Below are 17912 nucleotides of genomic sequence, written 5' to 3' on the forward strand. Positions count from 1 at the left end.
TAATCTATTATATATCATATTTGGTATGTTTTAAATTTGTTGAATCTTTTGATTTAACTCATGCTCATGAAGAAACATATGTTTATTTTATGATACAATATGATATTATTTCTCCTTAATTAGTATTCTGGAAAATTATATAATATTTTTAATTTTCTTCAATAAAGTGCAATATCTAATGATGTGTATGTTCCAAAAGAAGCATAATTAAAAATTGTATTTATTTTAAACGAATATGATGTTGTTGTTTTCGAAAAAACACAACCCATTTTGTATAGATATTTTAGAAGAGTAATATATTATTACTCTTGAAAAGCAAAAGATATTAGATATTAATACTATTGAAGAATACCACATTTCCTACTACACACAAATTTATATGTATCAATAATCTAAAAAAAATTGTTTTGCTCTTGAATAACCTCACATTTATATTATGATAATATTCTTGCAAAATATTACTTTTTCATGAAGGGCATAACATTAAAAGTATCATATTCAATAGGAATATTGTGTTATTGCTTGTGAAGAGCATAATTTTATAAGTTTCAATCTCGAAGAAAATTAATTGTTATGTTGTGCTTCAAAACTAACACAAATTTCAAAAAATATCATATAATTTACAATCATATTTAGTTATATTTATGCTTTCGAAGATGCATATCTAAATATAGTAGCATTAAGCTCCTGTTTGAGCCCATTTGGTAAGAAAATGTAATTTGGAATAGTGATTATTTAGAGAATCTTTGTTAAAAAAAAAAAAAAGCAACATTTTTTGGTTTATATGTAAAATTATTTTATAGGAAACTATGTTATTTAAAATGAGTTTTTGTAAAAATTGGGGCTAAACATAGGCTTGTTATTGTAATAATAATATAAATCAATAAGGTATTGACGTTTTGAAGGGGGGAAAAATACAATCCAATCATATAAATATTCTAGAAGAATATTGTAACATTGTTCCTAAAATAGTATCTATTCTTGCATGTCAATATTTTAGAAGAATATCAAGTTGGAGAATGTGTTTTTGGTTAATAATAAAAATTAATATTAGTGAAATATGAGATTATGCAAGACTTTTTCAAGGCTTCAAAAGAGTTAATATTGTGTGATACGGGGGAACAAAGTTTGCTATTATTAATACTCTGTTCTCCATCAAATATAAAAGAAATTTACAAAATTTCAAAAATGTCTTAACCAGTACACTATGGTATAGTTGAAACACATTTTATATCGAACTCAAAGTTCAATTTAATTTTATTATTTGGCATATTCGGTCAGATCATCTCGATTCAACGATGATACAGAAAATTATTAAAAATTTGAATAATATTAATTGAAGAACTAGAAGATTCTTTAATCAAATGAATTCACATATAATGCTTATTCTCTGTATTATAAATTGTTTATTGACCACCACTAGTTAAACTTGGAACTAAATTTCTATAATTTTGAAAATTAACTAGGATGATACATGGACCTCATCACCCTCTATATTGACCATTTATATATAATTTGTATCTAATTGATACATTTACTATATGAATGTATGGTTTTGACAACCTAAAGTTTGTGAGATTATGTACTCAAATTTTAAATTATAAACATAATTTTGAGATTATACAATTAAGATAGTATATCTTGTCAATGCTAGTGAATCTACATTTCAAATTTTTGATAAATCTTATTTGGGATGACAATAAACGGTTTAACACAATTGATTGTTAAGTACCTCCAATTAATTCCTTTACTATTAGTATTAAGGAAAAAAAGTACTTCTCATTTCTAACAGAAAATGATATTTTATTTGCAGCAACACTAATAAGTATCATGTCAACTTCAAAGTTCTCCTTATTATAATTAACTTGTGGCCAGAGCATAATATTTTTTTATCTAATAATTTTCCACACTTTAATATATGTAAAATTGATCCACCACAATGCATTGTGAAGAACATTAAAGAATGCTGAAAATATATATTTAGTTTGAACCCTCCTATCTTAAATCCTAATGGATTGATATTCTGTAACACGATTTGATGATTGTCATTTGATTGGGTAGTTTTCTCAATTTTACAGGGATGAATTAAGAAGCTGAAAATCATATACATTATGCACTATTATATTTTTTAACCCTTGTTTGGTCCCTGTTATTTTAAAAACACAATTTTTTTATTTTTTATTTTTAACCACACATTTTTAATAAAATAATATTACACGCAAATTTAAAATTTTTTCTTATTTTTTAACCATACATTCTTTATCAAAATAATATTCTAAAATACATTTTTGGGCAAAAAATGAGTTTCAAATAGGCTCTCAGATCCTTACAAAACATATTTCGAACCAGAAGATAATTCATTTAAATGCATCTACTGATTAAAGAGAGAAAATATTACACACAAACTATAAATGCTTCAACTCAAATCATGTCCCGGAAAGATGATTTCTTAACATTATTTTGATAATTCTATAGTAAGCATGAAGCGTGATTACATTCAATTATAAGACATCAAAAGAACATGAAACAAATAAAGAAGATAGTTCCATTGATAAGGCATGTACTCTTGGTGAGTATATAAACATAATAAAATGTAAAACCCTAAAAGATGTTCAGATACTCAAAATATTTAAAGCTAAGACATCTCAATAAATTATGTCACTATAGGAAACAAATAAAATTGAAACGAAAAATTATCGACAACACTTTTGTACTTGATGTCCTATTTCATATCATAAATAATGAAGATATCGAAACATATTCTTCGAAACACATCGATTGAGGAAGTAATTGGCCAAATAAAATGACGCATTACTAGAAAAACCTGAAGTTTTTGAACTTGTAGTTTTTTTGCACTTAGAGGTATATACTTATACGAAGAGGAAATAAGAAAAATAAAGTTGTAGGATGCAATGCACAACTCTCAGCATAATAAAATTTTGGAAAGATCGTGTTGGATGCAATCATAAGTCCACGTTTTGTTAGCCTAAGAATGCTTGAAATTTGATATGTGTATAATAATGTGATTATAGTCAACCTATCTTGCTTGACTTTAATATTATCACTGAAAGATTTTATGCCCAAAGCATAATTTGCAAGTGATATTGTTTTGAGGTGGAATAAATATATGTTGTACTATTTTTTCTTTACCAAGATTTTTTCTGATCATGACCTTCACTTACAGAATTGAACTGCAACTGCTACTCGCTATCAGACCAAGAGAAAGAAAGGACGGGGGCGACCATTGTTTGACTCCCCAAAAGTGTCGGCTTGAATTTTTCTATCAAAGTTTTTTAATGTGGTCGATCTTGTAGTATATTTAATGGAAGTACTATTTTTTCTTTATTAGGATTTTTCTCCCTGGATTTTTTCAAGTAAGGTTTTAATGAGTCATATTTATATTTTTGTAATGAATATCCATAACATGTAAATATTCACTCTCGAGATAATGCTCTTATATGTTACAAAATATATACAAGACTCTTGAAGAGAACTATTACAAGATTCATTTTCTATGGACTATGATGCTGACTAAAGTCAAAAATGATAAATAAATATCTTGTATGAAAATTGTATTGTTTGAAGGCTATAACAAGAAAGTAAGAAATATATTTCACCAGAATTACGATAATGAAGATATTGGGGTACTAGACATGGGCGACTCAATATAAGGATTTCATTTATTGAAATCAAGAAGAGTAATTGTACTTTTTTCCTTCACTCAAGAACCATTTTCTTTTTTTAACAATGTTTTAACGAGGTAGCATTTTCCATTTTGCTATAAATATTTATACTTTTTTTTCCCTTCATTTGGTATTTTTCTCCAATTGAATTTTTGCCAAATTAGGTTTTAATGAGATAGTTATTGTGCAAGTAGTCATCAAATAGAGAGTATTGTATAACTATGAGTAGGTGAGTTTTACCCACTTTAAAAGAGTTTATTTTTTCATATTGTAAATCTTATTATGAACCCTATAATATGATCCATTATAATAAAATTACACATTTAAGTTTTGACTCTCTATTTCTCTCACGTTCTTTTAGTTTTATAAAAAATATTAAATTATTGAAAATCTATTTAATATTATTTTTTTAACTCCCATTAATTGTTAATTTATTGTAGTATAATAATTAAAATTTTGAAATTGTATAAATTGTTTGTTGAACTCGAACTTAAGTTACTTCTTCATTGAAGCCCACAAAATGTCCATGATAGTGTGAAATTCAAAATCTATGTTTTGAAATACTTTGAAGAAGTTTCTAAAACATTTCATGAAGCCTCGAGGTCGAGGTCCAAATATGATTAAAAATTTTAAAAATTACGAAAACATTTTATAATTTTTGAAAAGTTTTCCAAAGATTTTCAATTTTTGAAATATATTTGAAATGAAGATTTGGTCACTCTAAGTTGAGCTAAAATCTCCAATATAAAACACCTTATTTTGGTAGAAAAATATATCTAAGACTGAGTATGGAGCATATAGTAAGTATTGTGACCATCTATTCTTTAAGTGCTCCTTCACTTCCTCATTATGGGGGAGCATTAGGAGATGGCTTGGCATCGCAACATCTATGTCTACACTTGCCATTGCGCTTAAGTGGATGAAAAAGGAGAATCGTGGAACTTCGTGGAGGATCAAGACGAAGAGAGTTGCTCTTGCTAGCACCGTTTACTACATATGGCTTACGAGGAATAGGAAGATTTTTGAAGACCTACCGGCCGACTTGGATTCTATTGCTAGAAGGATCAAGACACACGTATACAAAGTCATGTTTACTTTATATCCGGATGTCTTGATTCTTTTTGAATCCTTGGCCGTGGATCATTGATCTCTTATGTATTTTGCCTTCTTTGTGTCTCCCGGATATGTTCGGAGTAGTTGTTTTAGTTTTGGATTTTGATTTGCCCGGGAATGCTCGGTGTACTTGTACTTATCATTGACTTTGTTTCGCCCGGGTATGCCCGGTGTACTTGTATTTTATTTTGACATTGTCTTGCCCGGGTATGCCTGGTGTATTTGTACATGTTACAGTGTTGATCAATATATTCACATTTACCGATCAAAAAAAAAAAAAAAAGAAGGGGCCGCACTGCACAATAGAATGATGTTGTCCACCTTGAAGGAATTACTTTGCCCCATTCGAGACGAAATCAATGACTTGAAAAACAACTGTACGGAAACCTTCACAAGTTGTGCAGGTCTGCGTGGAAAGTATCCAACTGCCTGTTAGCAAATTTGTGCACTGAAACAAGAAAATGACTTAGACTGTAAAGACGTAGGTACACCACCACCTGCACCATGTTGGGCTCCAAAGGCTAAACAATTCGGTCTGCATTTGCTTATTGTTGGACTTCTTGTTAGGATTTGGAGTTATATTCTAAAAGTTCAACCTTATTAAGAAGAGTAGTTCAAATCTTTATATGTTGATTTATTTTTTCATCTTTATTTGATGTGGAATTTATCTCTTAACGTGCCTTTGCAATATGATGGCTTGTTTGATATCTGATTTATCCCAAAACACTTGTAATCCTCCTATTTAATCTTTCTGAAAGATTAAGTTCTAAGGCATAAAGAGTTAACTTGTACTTTTCTATAAGTCAACTAGAAATAGTGTTGGGTAATTGTCTCAAAAGTCAAAAGTTGAAGGACTTCTGTTGCAAATAATAAAATGTAATTATTGTATAGAAAACTTCTAACTAAAGTTGAGAGCAGAATCCTTGCATAATTTGGTCTCCAATTTACAGTCAATTTTGGAGTCTTGCTCATGAAAGAATCTTTGTTGAGTTAAAGGAGTCTTGTTTGAATGTAAATTAAACTCTTTTACTTGCTTATTGATCCTATAAATAATGGATGTTTTTCATTATTTTGGGTATGGCTAGAGAGTTGGTCTTAGAAGAAAATATTGTGGGTATAGTATCTTAAGACTTTTCGTACATTGGGTAGAAAAGTGATGTGGTAAAACTCGAGTTTATTTTTCTTGTAATACTTGGGGATTTGGTTGATGAGTGAAATTCTATACGATTGTAACAATTTTTCATATAGTAAAAATTTTTGACGGTTCATTTAATTTATGCAATTATATTCTTTATTTTTTCTTGTTTGCTAATATTCTCTTGAACAACAAAAGATCCTATGGATAAATAGAAATAAAAGGATTTGACATAAAATTTCCGACAACTCGTATCAGAGCGTCAAGAGGTTCGAAGTATTGGAGCAACAAAAAAATATGTCGTCGTTGTTTGAATTACACTTGGGTTAGATTCAAATTGAAAGATATATAATACTTATACATGAGTATTCTATAATTTTGAATATGAGAGTTTTATTGAATTTTGAACGTGTGGGAAATTGTTGTATGATTGTTTGAAATCAATAAAATGGGTATGGAAAGGAAAATGGAATTGGAGGCCAAAACATATATCTATGAGACTACATAGGCCAATGTTGCATGGCCCTGCCAGGAAACCAATTATGTTGTCGCATAGGTTTGGTCTATGCTACTGCATGGCGTTAAAAAAGTGGCCGTTTATGGCCGTTGTTGTTTTGAATTTGGTGACTTTTCAACTTATTTTGGAACCACTTCGTGGGATCTTGATGAGACCTATAAATAGGTGATTGAAACTCATAATAAAACACTAGAAAAACAAGTTTTGGCAATTACATTTCCATTCCACAAAATATTATCAATTTTCTTCTTCTTATTCAATCATTTCCTTTGTGATTTTAAATTTTGAAGGATCCCACTTAATGCTTGAGTGATTAATCATTTTCAAGGCTTGATAATTCCAGCAAATCATTTGCCAAGTATCCCTTAAGCATCTTGCTTAATCAGAGAGAGGGTAAATATTGTTTGAAGACTACAATATTGTGTTCGGGCCTTCCATTTCCATATTCTTCCTGGTTTATACTATGTCTTCGTCTTTGGTGGAATTGATATTCTTGGTTCTAAGGTTTTTGAAAATTAGATACGAATGACACTAAAAATGGAGTCGATTGTTGATTTGTGTAACATTTTCAATCCTTTCCCTCTGTCTTTTCAATCGATTCGTGTTTGCTAGAAGTTACTTCTACAATAGTAAATTGTAAATTCCTTTTTGGAATTGCAGGTGGTATGTTGATACAAAGTATTCCTTCTTTGTCATTCAAGAAGGTAGTGCACCAGGAGATTACATGGTTTGATAATCCTCGCAACTCAAGGCTTACTATTTCTTTGATTTTATTCAATTGATACTAAAAGAGAAGTGTTCCTGGACGCACAGCCTTGATAATCTCAAGAACCCTGCTACGGCCCTGTACTTCTACAGGTTATCCTTTCTAAGTCCCTGAAAAATAAAAAGATAAACACTCCCAAGACCCAAATGGCCTCCCTCAATTCTTCTCTAATATGAGATATTTACAGAAAGCACCAAGATTTGTTACTTCTCTATATGCTTCACTATCCCAGAGAAATTCTAGCTATGACAAAATCTTACTCCTCCAAAACACAGATAATTTTAGGAGTCGAGAGATTGAAAGAAAACAACGTAACATGAAAAAATATAGATAGAAACCACCACCATGCTACAGACTTGTTTTCTGCTCCTTTGACCCAACCAAACCCTACTTAAATCCTCTGCTAGAATACCCCGACAACCACTCTGACAAGGTGCAAAAGATTTTTAGTTTTGGTTCCGTAGATCTAAAAGATGAGGGCAATGTGCTCGGTCGATGACGAAGGCAGTGCTGATGGTTTTTGGAGTCGCGATGGCAGTGGTGGCAATGGCGTTGATGTTTGGTGGGTGATGGTGGTGCGAGGGTTCGGTAATCGTCGTATTGAAAGAGACTACTATTATTTTCTAGCATTTGTCATGTTAAATAAGTAACTTTTGAAAATATAAAAATTGTAGTGTTCTAAATAGTGGCGTCATCTAGGCGTGATGCTCGGCTAAAATGCCAAACCAAGTGACTTAGCGCCTTATTTGGCGGTCAATGGCAATCGTTGACCACTAATACGCGCCTAGGCGCAATTATGCACGCATTATCATCTTTTTTTTATTTTTTCTTTTAGATTTTGTGTTGTTAAAAAATTATTAATGGCTAATTTTTTTCATTTTGCCCTAATTTAAAACAACTTGAACTTTAGATAAGATTTAAGTTTCTATACTATTTATTTACTATTTTTGTATTAAAATTTGAACTTATCTTTTTGTTGAAAATTTGGAAAAAAATGAATAAAATTCCTATAAATCTGTTTTAAATGTTTTATAAGTATTATTTTTAACTATTAAATAATTTTTTGATTTATTAAAAATTAAAATAATATTAAAGTAAGAAAACGCCTTTTTACGCCTAAGTCACTTGGTCTCTGCGCATAACCACGCATTACGCCTTTTAGAACACTGAAAAATAGAGGTATATGTTAAAAAAATGTCATTTGATTGAGGGTGAATACTAAAAAACTTTAAAAAAGAGGGTATTTTTTTAATTTTTTGAATTAATTAAGGTTTAGGTTGGATATAATTGGTGATTCTTAATGGTTGAGGATGAATTGCTCGTTCCTTATAGATTGAGGATGAATTGGTATTTTTAATAGTTGGATGACCAAATTACATTTTTCTTATAGATTGAGGATGAATTGCTCGTTCCTTGTAGTTGGATGACCAAATAACTATAACCTTATAGTTGGAGGATAGAAATGGTGATTCACCAAATTGCTACTTCATAATAGTTGAAGGACTAAATTGTCATTTCATAGTAATTCTATCAAAAATAACTATTTCAATAATTGGAGGACATGATTGCTTTTAAAGTATAGTTGGATGGCCCTCTTAAAGTATAGTAGGATGACCCATTTGAAGTTTCCTAAAAGTTGAACAACTAAATTGTGCTTAAAATTGAAAGCTGAAGCATTAAATTTCTTTTGAAGTATAGTCAGATGACCCAATTGATGTTTTCAAAAAGTTGAAGCATTAAATTGCTTTTAAACTATAGTTGGATGATCCAATTGAAAGTTGAAGCACCAAATTGTTTTAAACTATAGTTTGATGATCCAATTGAATTTTCCTGAAAATTGAAGCACAAAATTGCGTTTAAACTGTAGTTGGATGACCCAATTCAATTTTTCGAAACGTTGAACAACTAAATTATGCTTAAATTATAGTTGGATGACCCAATTAACGTTTCCTAAAAGTTGATTTAAACTATAGTTGGATGACCCAATTGATGTTTCCTAAAAGTTTGCATTAAATTGGTTTTGAACTATGGTTGGATAGCCCAATTGAATTTTCCTCAAAGTTGAATCACTAAATTGCTTTTAAACTATTGTTGATGACCCAATAGATTTCAAGAATTTGACGGACTAAATTTTTCCACACTATATTTGATGACCCATTAGAAGTTTCATAAACTTTGAAGGATGAAATTGCTTTTAAACTATAATTAGACTACCCAAATTGATTTTTCCAAAAGTCAAAGGACTAATTACTTTTGAGCTCTAGTTGGATGACCCAATTGAGTTTTAAGAAAAGTTGAAGGACTAAATTGTTGTTAAGCTATAGCTGGATGACTCAATATTAGTTTCCGTCAAGCTGAAGGATGAAATTGATTTTAAACTATAGATGGATGACCTAATTGAAGTTTTCTAGAAGTTAAAGGATGGAATTGCTTTTTATGTATAATCGAGGGATGATTGAATTAATGTTTCCTTAAAGACGAGGGACTAAATTTCTCTTAAACTATAGTTTGATGACCCAATTGAATTCTCCAAAATGACAAATGATTCAATTGCTTTTAAACTAAAGTTGTATGGATCAACTAAAGTTTCCCAAAATTAGAAGGACTGAATTGCTTTTATACTGTTGTTGGATGACTCAATTGAAGTTTCCCAAAATCGGAAGGGTGAAATTGCTCTGAGATATAGTTGGATGACTCACTAGAAGTTTCCTAAAAGTTGAAGTATGAAGATGCCTTTAAACTATAGTTGGATGACCAAATTGCTTCTCCATCTAACTTTTAACATTAATTTGATCCTCCACTTATTCTTAAACTTTAATTTGATCCTCCTAATAACTTTAACATCAATTTGATCCTCAAACTATTTTTGAACATTAATTTGGTTCTCCAGCTAAATCTAAGTGTAAATTTTGTCCTCCAACTTACCTTAAATGACGAATTGATTGTCCAACTAATTTTAAATGTCAATTTGACCCTCAATCTTAAGTTAATCTCAACTTAGATTTTAATTCCCAAAAAAATAAAATAAAAATAAAAAATAAAAAATTACTAAATTGCAATCAAATCATTGATTAATTACTAATAGCTATACAGGTCACTTAATCCATAATTATCGTTACAAGACATTGTTGCCTAGACATACTTCCCAATGTTTATCGTGGACTTCACAAGATCAACCATAACTAAAGGAAAACATGTCACACTACGAAATAATTAAATATTTCCAGAACGTATTTTCAATACAAAGTGACATTGCAACTTCTTATATACAATTTCCTTCATTATTATTCTCCTTTCACACACCGTAAAATGCAAAGGAATATTATGTTATCAATTTGGGCCAAATAAAGGATAAATGGACCAAGACTAAAAGCCATCCAATAGGTAAATATATGTGGGTCGTGAGCATCATTATTTTCTTATTACAATTCCATGACCAACACACAACAATCTCCAATGAATTCTACATATATATATATATATATATTAACGCAGAAAGAAATCAATAATAAACTTACTTCCAACATGTTATTAATATCAGCTGAAGTTTTCCATTATGAAAAGACTTGCCCAATTGTATAATAAAGAAAATAACCAGGCATGATCGAGAACTCCACAAAGGACTTGAAGATGTGTAAAGCCGCATGTAATTATATCTATAAAAGATCCAAAATTCAGGAACCATGCTATATGAACCCGGTCGACTTTTAATTCTTCCTCAATATTCCAAGCCTCTTGCGGAAATCCTCCTCCATGAGGGGAAGCCCTTCACGCAACTTGACTTTTGGTTCCCAGCCAAGCAACTCCTTTGCCTTTGTTATGTCAGGCTTTCTCTGGCGAGGATCGTCTGGTGTATTTTCCACAGTTACAATTTTCACATCTGAATTGATAGTCTATAAAGGCACAGAAATCGTGAGTTAGTTTCAGAAAGCCATTAAGTGGATATCTGCTAGGAATGACAACCACCAGGGAGCTAAATAGAATCTTTAATAACATAATGAGGTACTTTTATACGAAGTAGGAAAACATTGATGCCGTCTAGATTGGCAGTTCTATCTAGGAGATTGCCAAGTACAACCAAACCATGCACAAGCTTTAGAAGTTACCTCCTTGACAGTCTCAGCAAGCTCAAGCATTGTGAATTCACCTAATAAAAATTCAGAACATAAGAAATTGTAACAAAATATTTTTCAGCAAACCTAGACTTCATTCTGGAGAGTGAGAGAGAGAGAGATGCAATAATTAATACGAGATTGGCATTTCAGCATCAGAATTCTTGGTCGACAATCAAGTGACGGTAATAATTACCTGGATTCCCAATGTTGATTGGCCCAGTGTTATCTCCTTCCATCAGTCGAATAAGACCATCAACCTTAAACATCCCAAAGAAATTAGATGAAGTCCAGATACGATATTAATATGGGGTTCTAATTGAACAACCAAAATAATAGGATACTCTGACGTACCATATCAGAGACATAGCAAAAACTTCTTGTTTGTGTTCCAGGCAACTGAACTGTCAAAGGTTCATCACTGCATGGTACATCAATTTAAATAAGTGAATCCGAACATAATTTGCCTATCAAATAGAGGAGCTGAAAATTAAGGTATATATATAAATTGGTAGTTGGTAGTGAACTGGCATTAGGAATATGGTAATATTATTGATAACAGAATAGCAGCTTCGTAATGGAATAACGATCCACTCATGCATTTTGTAACAATAAACAGGGTCTAGCACCATTGCATCAGGAGAACATTATGGTCCGTTGCTTATAGATTTCCCTTAACAGCATACCGTATTGCTTGAGCTATGAAATTGCTGACAACCCGGCCATCATCAATATTCATTCGGGGGCCATAGGTGTTGAAGATCCTTGCAATCCGTATTTCTGTCAAGTCAACATTTCAAATTGGTAAGAAATGTCGAAATATATAGAGATAGCTATTAAATATAAGGATTCCATAGCAGGTGAAAAAAGGGAGGGACTTGTACCAATTCCATGCTGCCTGTGATAATCAAACATCAAAGTTTCAGCTACCCTTTTTCCCTCGTCATAGCAACTTCTAACTCCTGCAATGTACATAAAATATAATCAGTGTTCCATAAAAGTATGCCCTGCATTTCTTGGTTCAAACTCTGCACCAGAAATTTTAGTAAGAGACTGAAGTATTAAGTGAGACTCTCCTCCTACATATATTCGATACTCGTAAATATAGTCTATCTAATGTTAGAGAAGGTGAAAGAAGAAATTCAGTAAGACGCTGACATTAAGGAAATAATACCAAAATTCAAAGGTTCAACGTCTCGTAATATACAAGGAACCAGATACTCGCAAACGATAGACCTGCTCAAGTTTTCATTTCGAACCATGCCCATGGTAGAGGCTTAAGATAATATTCTCCCTCTTATTTTTTTAAAAATCAAGGCTTGCATCTTGAGGTGTCAGGTGAGGCCTTCAGCAAAAGCCTCAGTGCAAGTGGCTTGAGGCTTAAGCCTCTTGTCGATCAGCGCCTTCTTAGTCTTGACCTTTGCGTGTTATTAACATCAACTTCTGGCACTAGTTTTACATAGCCTAAAATGTTTTAATGGTTTTTTGAGCTGTTTTATAAAAGCTTAACCTTAAAAGATAGAAAGAAGAGAAATTTATATTAGAGAAGACAAGAAGTGAAGCTGGACTTTTGTTATCCCCTGCTACTAAAATGCAATAAGCCCCCAGGCGACGTATTTTTTCACTAGTAGACACAGCAAAAAAAGATATCTAAGACATAACTCCATTATTTTCTTTTATATTTTTCCCGTAGTCCTACTATCTTATTTTCTTTTTTTAAAAGAAGTTAAAGCAAGAAAATTTCTTAAATAATTGCTCAGTTGTGTAAGTTATTTTAGAATTTCAGTTGTAGTCATGAATTAGAGGCCTTTTTATTTGATAGCTACTTTAATATTCACTTTCTTATTATTCTATTTCATGTTTCTAGTTGCAGTCAGAGTTTTAACTTTATTGAAATATTATATTTTTGATTTTTAGATTTTATTTGAAGTTTTACATGATAATATCGATGTATCCTTATGAATTATTTTACTGGTTCATGATGAAGCTTACAACTTAAAGCACATGGCACCTCACTTAACATAGGCAAAATGCCTTGATAATAAATTTATCCTTTTTAACAATGCTCCTGCTCACTGCCATGAAACACGTGTCTCAAGTTATTATCTAGCTATCAACCCACTGTGACTTGACAAGTTCTCAAGCATCTCTAAACAGAACTTTTGGCAGATGAACAGATAATTTTGGGGGAATCATAATACCTATAGGATTCACATTGCCCCAATAGCTCTCATCCTGAGGATGCACAAGAGGGTCACCATAAACCTCTGATGTTGATGTCAGCAAAATCCTGTATATATAGTAAGATTAGTGAAATCACTACCACAATATACAAAATCAAACTAAATATGCTAAAAAGCCAATTCAAACCTCGCTCCAACACGCTTGGCAAGTCCCAACATGTTTAGGGTCCCAATTACATTTGTTTTTATTGTCTGTTAAGCATCAGAGAAAGAAGGAAGCCAGTATAAATGTCTTCGTCTGATCTTAAAAAGTGTGTTTCCAGCAACACCAGAAAGATGTCATCTTTGAACTTCATTTTACTTCCTTATGCAGAGAAAAAATTTCATAACATAAAAATGAGAAAGAGAGAGATTATTCTCTGGTGGATGACCTTCACGGGATTGTATTTGTAAAAAATTGGGGAAGCAGGACAAGCAAGATGGTATATCTGATCAACTTCAATTAGCAATGGCTCCGTGACATCTGCATAAAGAAAGGACTAATAGGATAAGAAAGTGATTCACAGAAAACTATGGCCTGGAGGAATCAAGGACATTCAGAATGCTCAGTGATAGAAGCAATGAAGAGAGGAAAACTTGTCTGAGATATCAGGTGTTGATGGTTATTATACATAGTTTCCAGTTTTGATGCGCTTTTTAGGAAACATAATTAGGGTTTGATTTAATAGCTTTCATTGTATAATTCCTACTTAGAATAGAATCATTGAAACCTTATATAAAGGGATATTATGCTTTGTAATAAAAGAAACTTTGATATATGAAATAATACTTCAATTTGGTAACAGAGCAATTTGTTTTCCTTTGACTTTGTTAAGATTTGGGGTTTCATCTTAAAATATCTATCTTATTAAGAGAAGTAGCTTAAACCCTTATAAATTGGTCTATGTTTTCGTCTTTATTCGATATGGGATTTTATCCCTTAACATGCATCCACAAAATGGTGGCTCGTTTGACCAGATCAATTTTGAAATTCGATGCTCATTTTTTGTGTCTTAATCGAATGGAATTGCTCGTTAGAACTTAATGGGCTCTAATACCAAGTTAAGACTTGTGATTTTATCTTAAAAGATTAGTCTTAATAAAATGAGTAACTTAAGCCCTTATAAATTGGTTAATGTTTTCATCTTTATTCGATGCAAAATTTTATCCTTAAGAGTCTAACATCCTTATTCTCAAATCCTAAAATCCACCAATCATTTCTATCCAATCCATATACAGACTCCCTACTACACCACCACAACCACACATTTCGCACCACCCATGAGTTACATATGCAAATTCCCATAGCATCCTACGTCACATATAATTTACATGACCAGCAAGTGAGGATGACAGCTAAACCATATTGGAGTGTAAAACGGAAATCTTATAATTTTTATAAAAGCCTACCATGACGGATAAGTTCAAATCTCGGATGACCAATCCATTGGCTTAGGTTGTCCTTTGAGCCAGTGAAGTAGTTATCCACAACAATCACCTGAGTATAATAAAATATATTCATGTAACGTTTGGCTACAATGCATGTCCTTGTGAATAGAAGTGTTATTTATTTTACTGCAGGATAAGTTCCAAGGATATCAATCGTCAAAAATTTTTGTTGCTGCACAGAAATACCTACCTCATTCTTCTCATTTTCCATCAGTTTGTCAACTAGGTGAGAGCCAATGAACCCAGCTCCACCGGTAACCAAAATTCTCATGTTTGCCTGTCATAAAGGTGTCATTTAGCATACTAAAAACCACATTGCCAAAACTTAACGGGAAAACGTCAACGGTCCTGGGTAGGAAGAAAACAGTGAATTGAAAAGAACTATTTAGCAAAATTTGTATATGCTCGAAAGATTGACAAAAGAACTCAACTTTCACCAAGTCCTCCTATATGGAAATTGATGCATATCTAGTGCTTGTTTGAATAAAATTATAAGTTGTTGAAATTATAATGTGAGAGATATGAGCGGTCAATAAGTGGACACTGACAGTAGTTGTGGGTCTTCAAATTGTGTCATTAAAATTAACATTTGACCTTGACTATTAAATTATAAGAAAACTATAATGTTTCCCAAACATGCACCGAGTATACCTACTTTTAAAAGAAAAGGAGTGGTAAATAAAATTCTGTTCCGCATTGGGAACCTCAGTTAAAATAAATACATGGACATAACCATCAATCTTACAGCGTACACAAGAAATGAGGAGTCCCATTGCAGTTAACTGTTAAATTATTTACCAGACTACCAGCTTGGAATCACCACCATAACCACCACAAGAAAAGAAAGAAAAATAGAGATGCGTAATCAAAATAAAAGGATCAAAGCAAATAAGTTTTCGTATTTTTTTCATTTCATGATACAACGGCAGTTGATAAGAGAATGAAGTTCTCATTGAGTGATACATTAGTGATTGAGCCACCCCTGCATGCGAAGAAAGAAAGTCAGGTTCACGCAGTTGATCAAAAAAAATATTTCTTTCCCTTTGTTTATGACAGAGCAACTGAATGAAGCAATGCGCAGCCTCTAAGATTATGAATAAGCTATTCATTTTCCATCCTATTAAAGAAAAGACCTTCGGCATGATAGTAGTAGAGTACAAACTGAGATTTTTTATTTATTTATTTATTATTTTTTTTTTTATAAGTAGAGTACAAAGTGAGATTAAACTTGCAATAGAATCCAAAACCCAGTGATATTCAGTCAAATACAGGTCTTAGAAATTTAGAACCTTATGGTCATACAACACTTACTGCAATTAGTTAAACACAACTAAAAGAGCCATACAATGTTTATCAAAAGCGACCCCAATAGAAAGAAAAATGTACACCAGGGACATATAATGAGATCTGGAATTTAAAAAACCTAGTGTTTATCATGAACCATATTAAACCTGAAAAAATTTTGCTTTTCTCAATGGCGAGGGCTCTGGAGGAGGTTTTCTAGTAACATGGTTATCTCCATTTGATGCATCCTTGGCCATTTGTTAGATTCCTCTGAATTCAAAACCAATTAGATCAAAATTAGCATCCTCAATGATATAATCAGTCCCACTCCAAAATGCCCTCAGTTCAATGCGAACTACTTCATAAATGCATAAAGCATGACAAGATCATCTTCTTTTCCTTAGTAATACCAACAAGAATATCCAACTCGTAATTTTTACAAGCATAGACAGCATTCATACAAGTAAATCCAGAAAGCAATAAAAATAAAAGAATATATGGAATTCTTCTGAAGGATTAACCCCGGTATCATTCTATAATTTCAATGCAATTCCAAAATAGATCATTATATCATAACACCAAAAAGGGGAAAATAGAAAGCAATGTATGTCCCTTTACACGGATCAGTGTAATGAATTTCCTACTTGCATCTTTATACACCAAACGCAGATTTGAAAAACTTAAAAGACAAAAAGAAAATCTCTCTTATTAGTGTATCCCCACAAGGTATCATATTTTCTATCAAAATTAACAGAAGATCAAGTTTCAAACGCATAATGTACTTAACAAAAATTCCAACTTAATTCTTCTGCACTAATGCAACTTAACACGGAGATTATAGCAAACAATCTCAAAGCTAAGAATAAAAGAGTTCTTCCTTTACCAAATAATATAATTTGGGTACAGAGAAAAATTATAGCATATAATCATTACAAAATTAAAAGTAAAATAAAAGATTTCAGTAAAATGGAGCTCCGATCACCCACTTTATCAATTTAACACTTCACCTCCAGCAGTGGTGACAATTGCAAAGACTTGACCTTTATATACAAAATTTGAAAACCTAAAAAAATAAAATTACAAACTACTCAATTCAATTCAACAACAAAACACGAAAAACACGCCTGCAATCATAAATTTCCATTACCAACTGGCAAGCGAGAGAGAAATGAATCTTAAAGATTACGTCAAGTCGGTGCCGTAATCAATAATGCTTAATTACAACGCAAAATCAGATCTACATATTGGCATTTATGTAACCGGCAACTAATTAATTACCTTTTAATTAGATTTTAATAATCACCGATTCTATATTACTTCTGCACGATCCAATATATTCCTACAGAGACCAGATTTATAAATGAATAAGGTAAGCACAGCGCTGGTAGTAAATGAGTAAAATTCTATTGGATTTTCTAATCAGATTCCATGTCCCTTTTGCACCACATTTTGATTCTATGCGAAGGAAAATAATAATGATATAATTATTGATTATTATTTTGTATTATGTTTTATGTAGTTTAGAAAATTTATTTTATTCCAATTTTAAAAACATTGGTTATTAATAATACGCATAAGTCTATTAATTTTTTTTACTTTCTTCTCTTTTTCTATCTAATTTATAACACGTT

General features: G+C 31.6%; 1 protein-coding gene across 3 annotated transcripts; it reads right to left on the bottom strand.

Annotated features, from left to right (window-relative positions):
• Nucleotides 1-10712: 10712 nt before the first annotated feature.
• On the bottom strand, nt 10713-17736 carry LOC111397767 (UDP-glucuronic acid decarboxylase 6-like). Of its 3 annotated transcripts, none has more exons than XM_023024752.1 (13): nt 17560-17736; nt 16449-16551; nt 15188-15274; nt 14959-15046; nt 13941-14032; nt 13697-13761; nt 13528-13616; nt 12211-12288; nt 12013-12106; nt 11681-11747; nt 11523-11586; nt 11321-11361; nt 10713-11107 (listed from the first exon to the last, which is right to left on the bottom strand). In XM_023024752.1, exons 2-13 carry the CDS (start codon nt 16536-16538, stop codon nt 10922-10924), a joined length of 1041 nt encoding a protein of 346 aa, XP_022880520.1. In that variant the 5' UTR covers nt 16539-16551; nt 17560-17736; the 3' UTR covers nt 10713-10921. The 3 variants fall into 3 exon arrangements, with proteins under 3 accessions (XP_022880520.1, XP_022880525.1, XP_022880524.1); XM_023024757.1 differs by lacking the exon at nt 17560-17736 and adding an exon at nt 17429-17506; XM_023024756.1 differs by lacking the exon at nt 17560-17736 and adding an exon at nt 17268-17358.
• Nucleotides 17737-17912: the final 176 nt, after the last annotated feature.

Source organism: Olea europaea, chromosome 1 (assembly GCF_002742605.1).
Source record: "Olea europaea var. sylvestris chromosome 1, O_europaea_v1, whole genome shotgun sequence".
In the NCBI taxonomy this organism is placed as follows: Eukaryota; Viridiplantae; Streptophyta; class Magnoliopsida; order Lamiales; family Oleaceae; genus Olea; species Olea europaea.

Bases quoted from the DNA above. Each gene is read 5' to 3' on its own strand.
- LOC111397767 (XM_023024752.1), bottom strand. From the start codon at position 16,538: ATGGCCAAGGATGCATCAAATGGAGATAACCATGTTACTAGAAAACCT. The intron at 13,762-13,940 runs GTCATCCACCAG...GATGCTTAACAG, and splicing joins ACAAATACAATCCCGTGAAG to ACAATAAAAACAAATGTAAT. The intron at 11,108-11,320 runs GTAACTTCTAAA...GTGCCTTTATAG, and splicing joins TTGCTGAGACTGTCAAGGAG to ACTATCAATTCAGATGTGAA.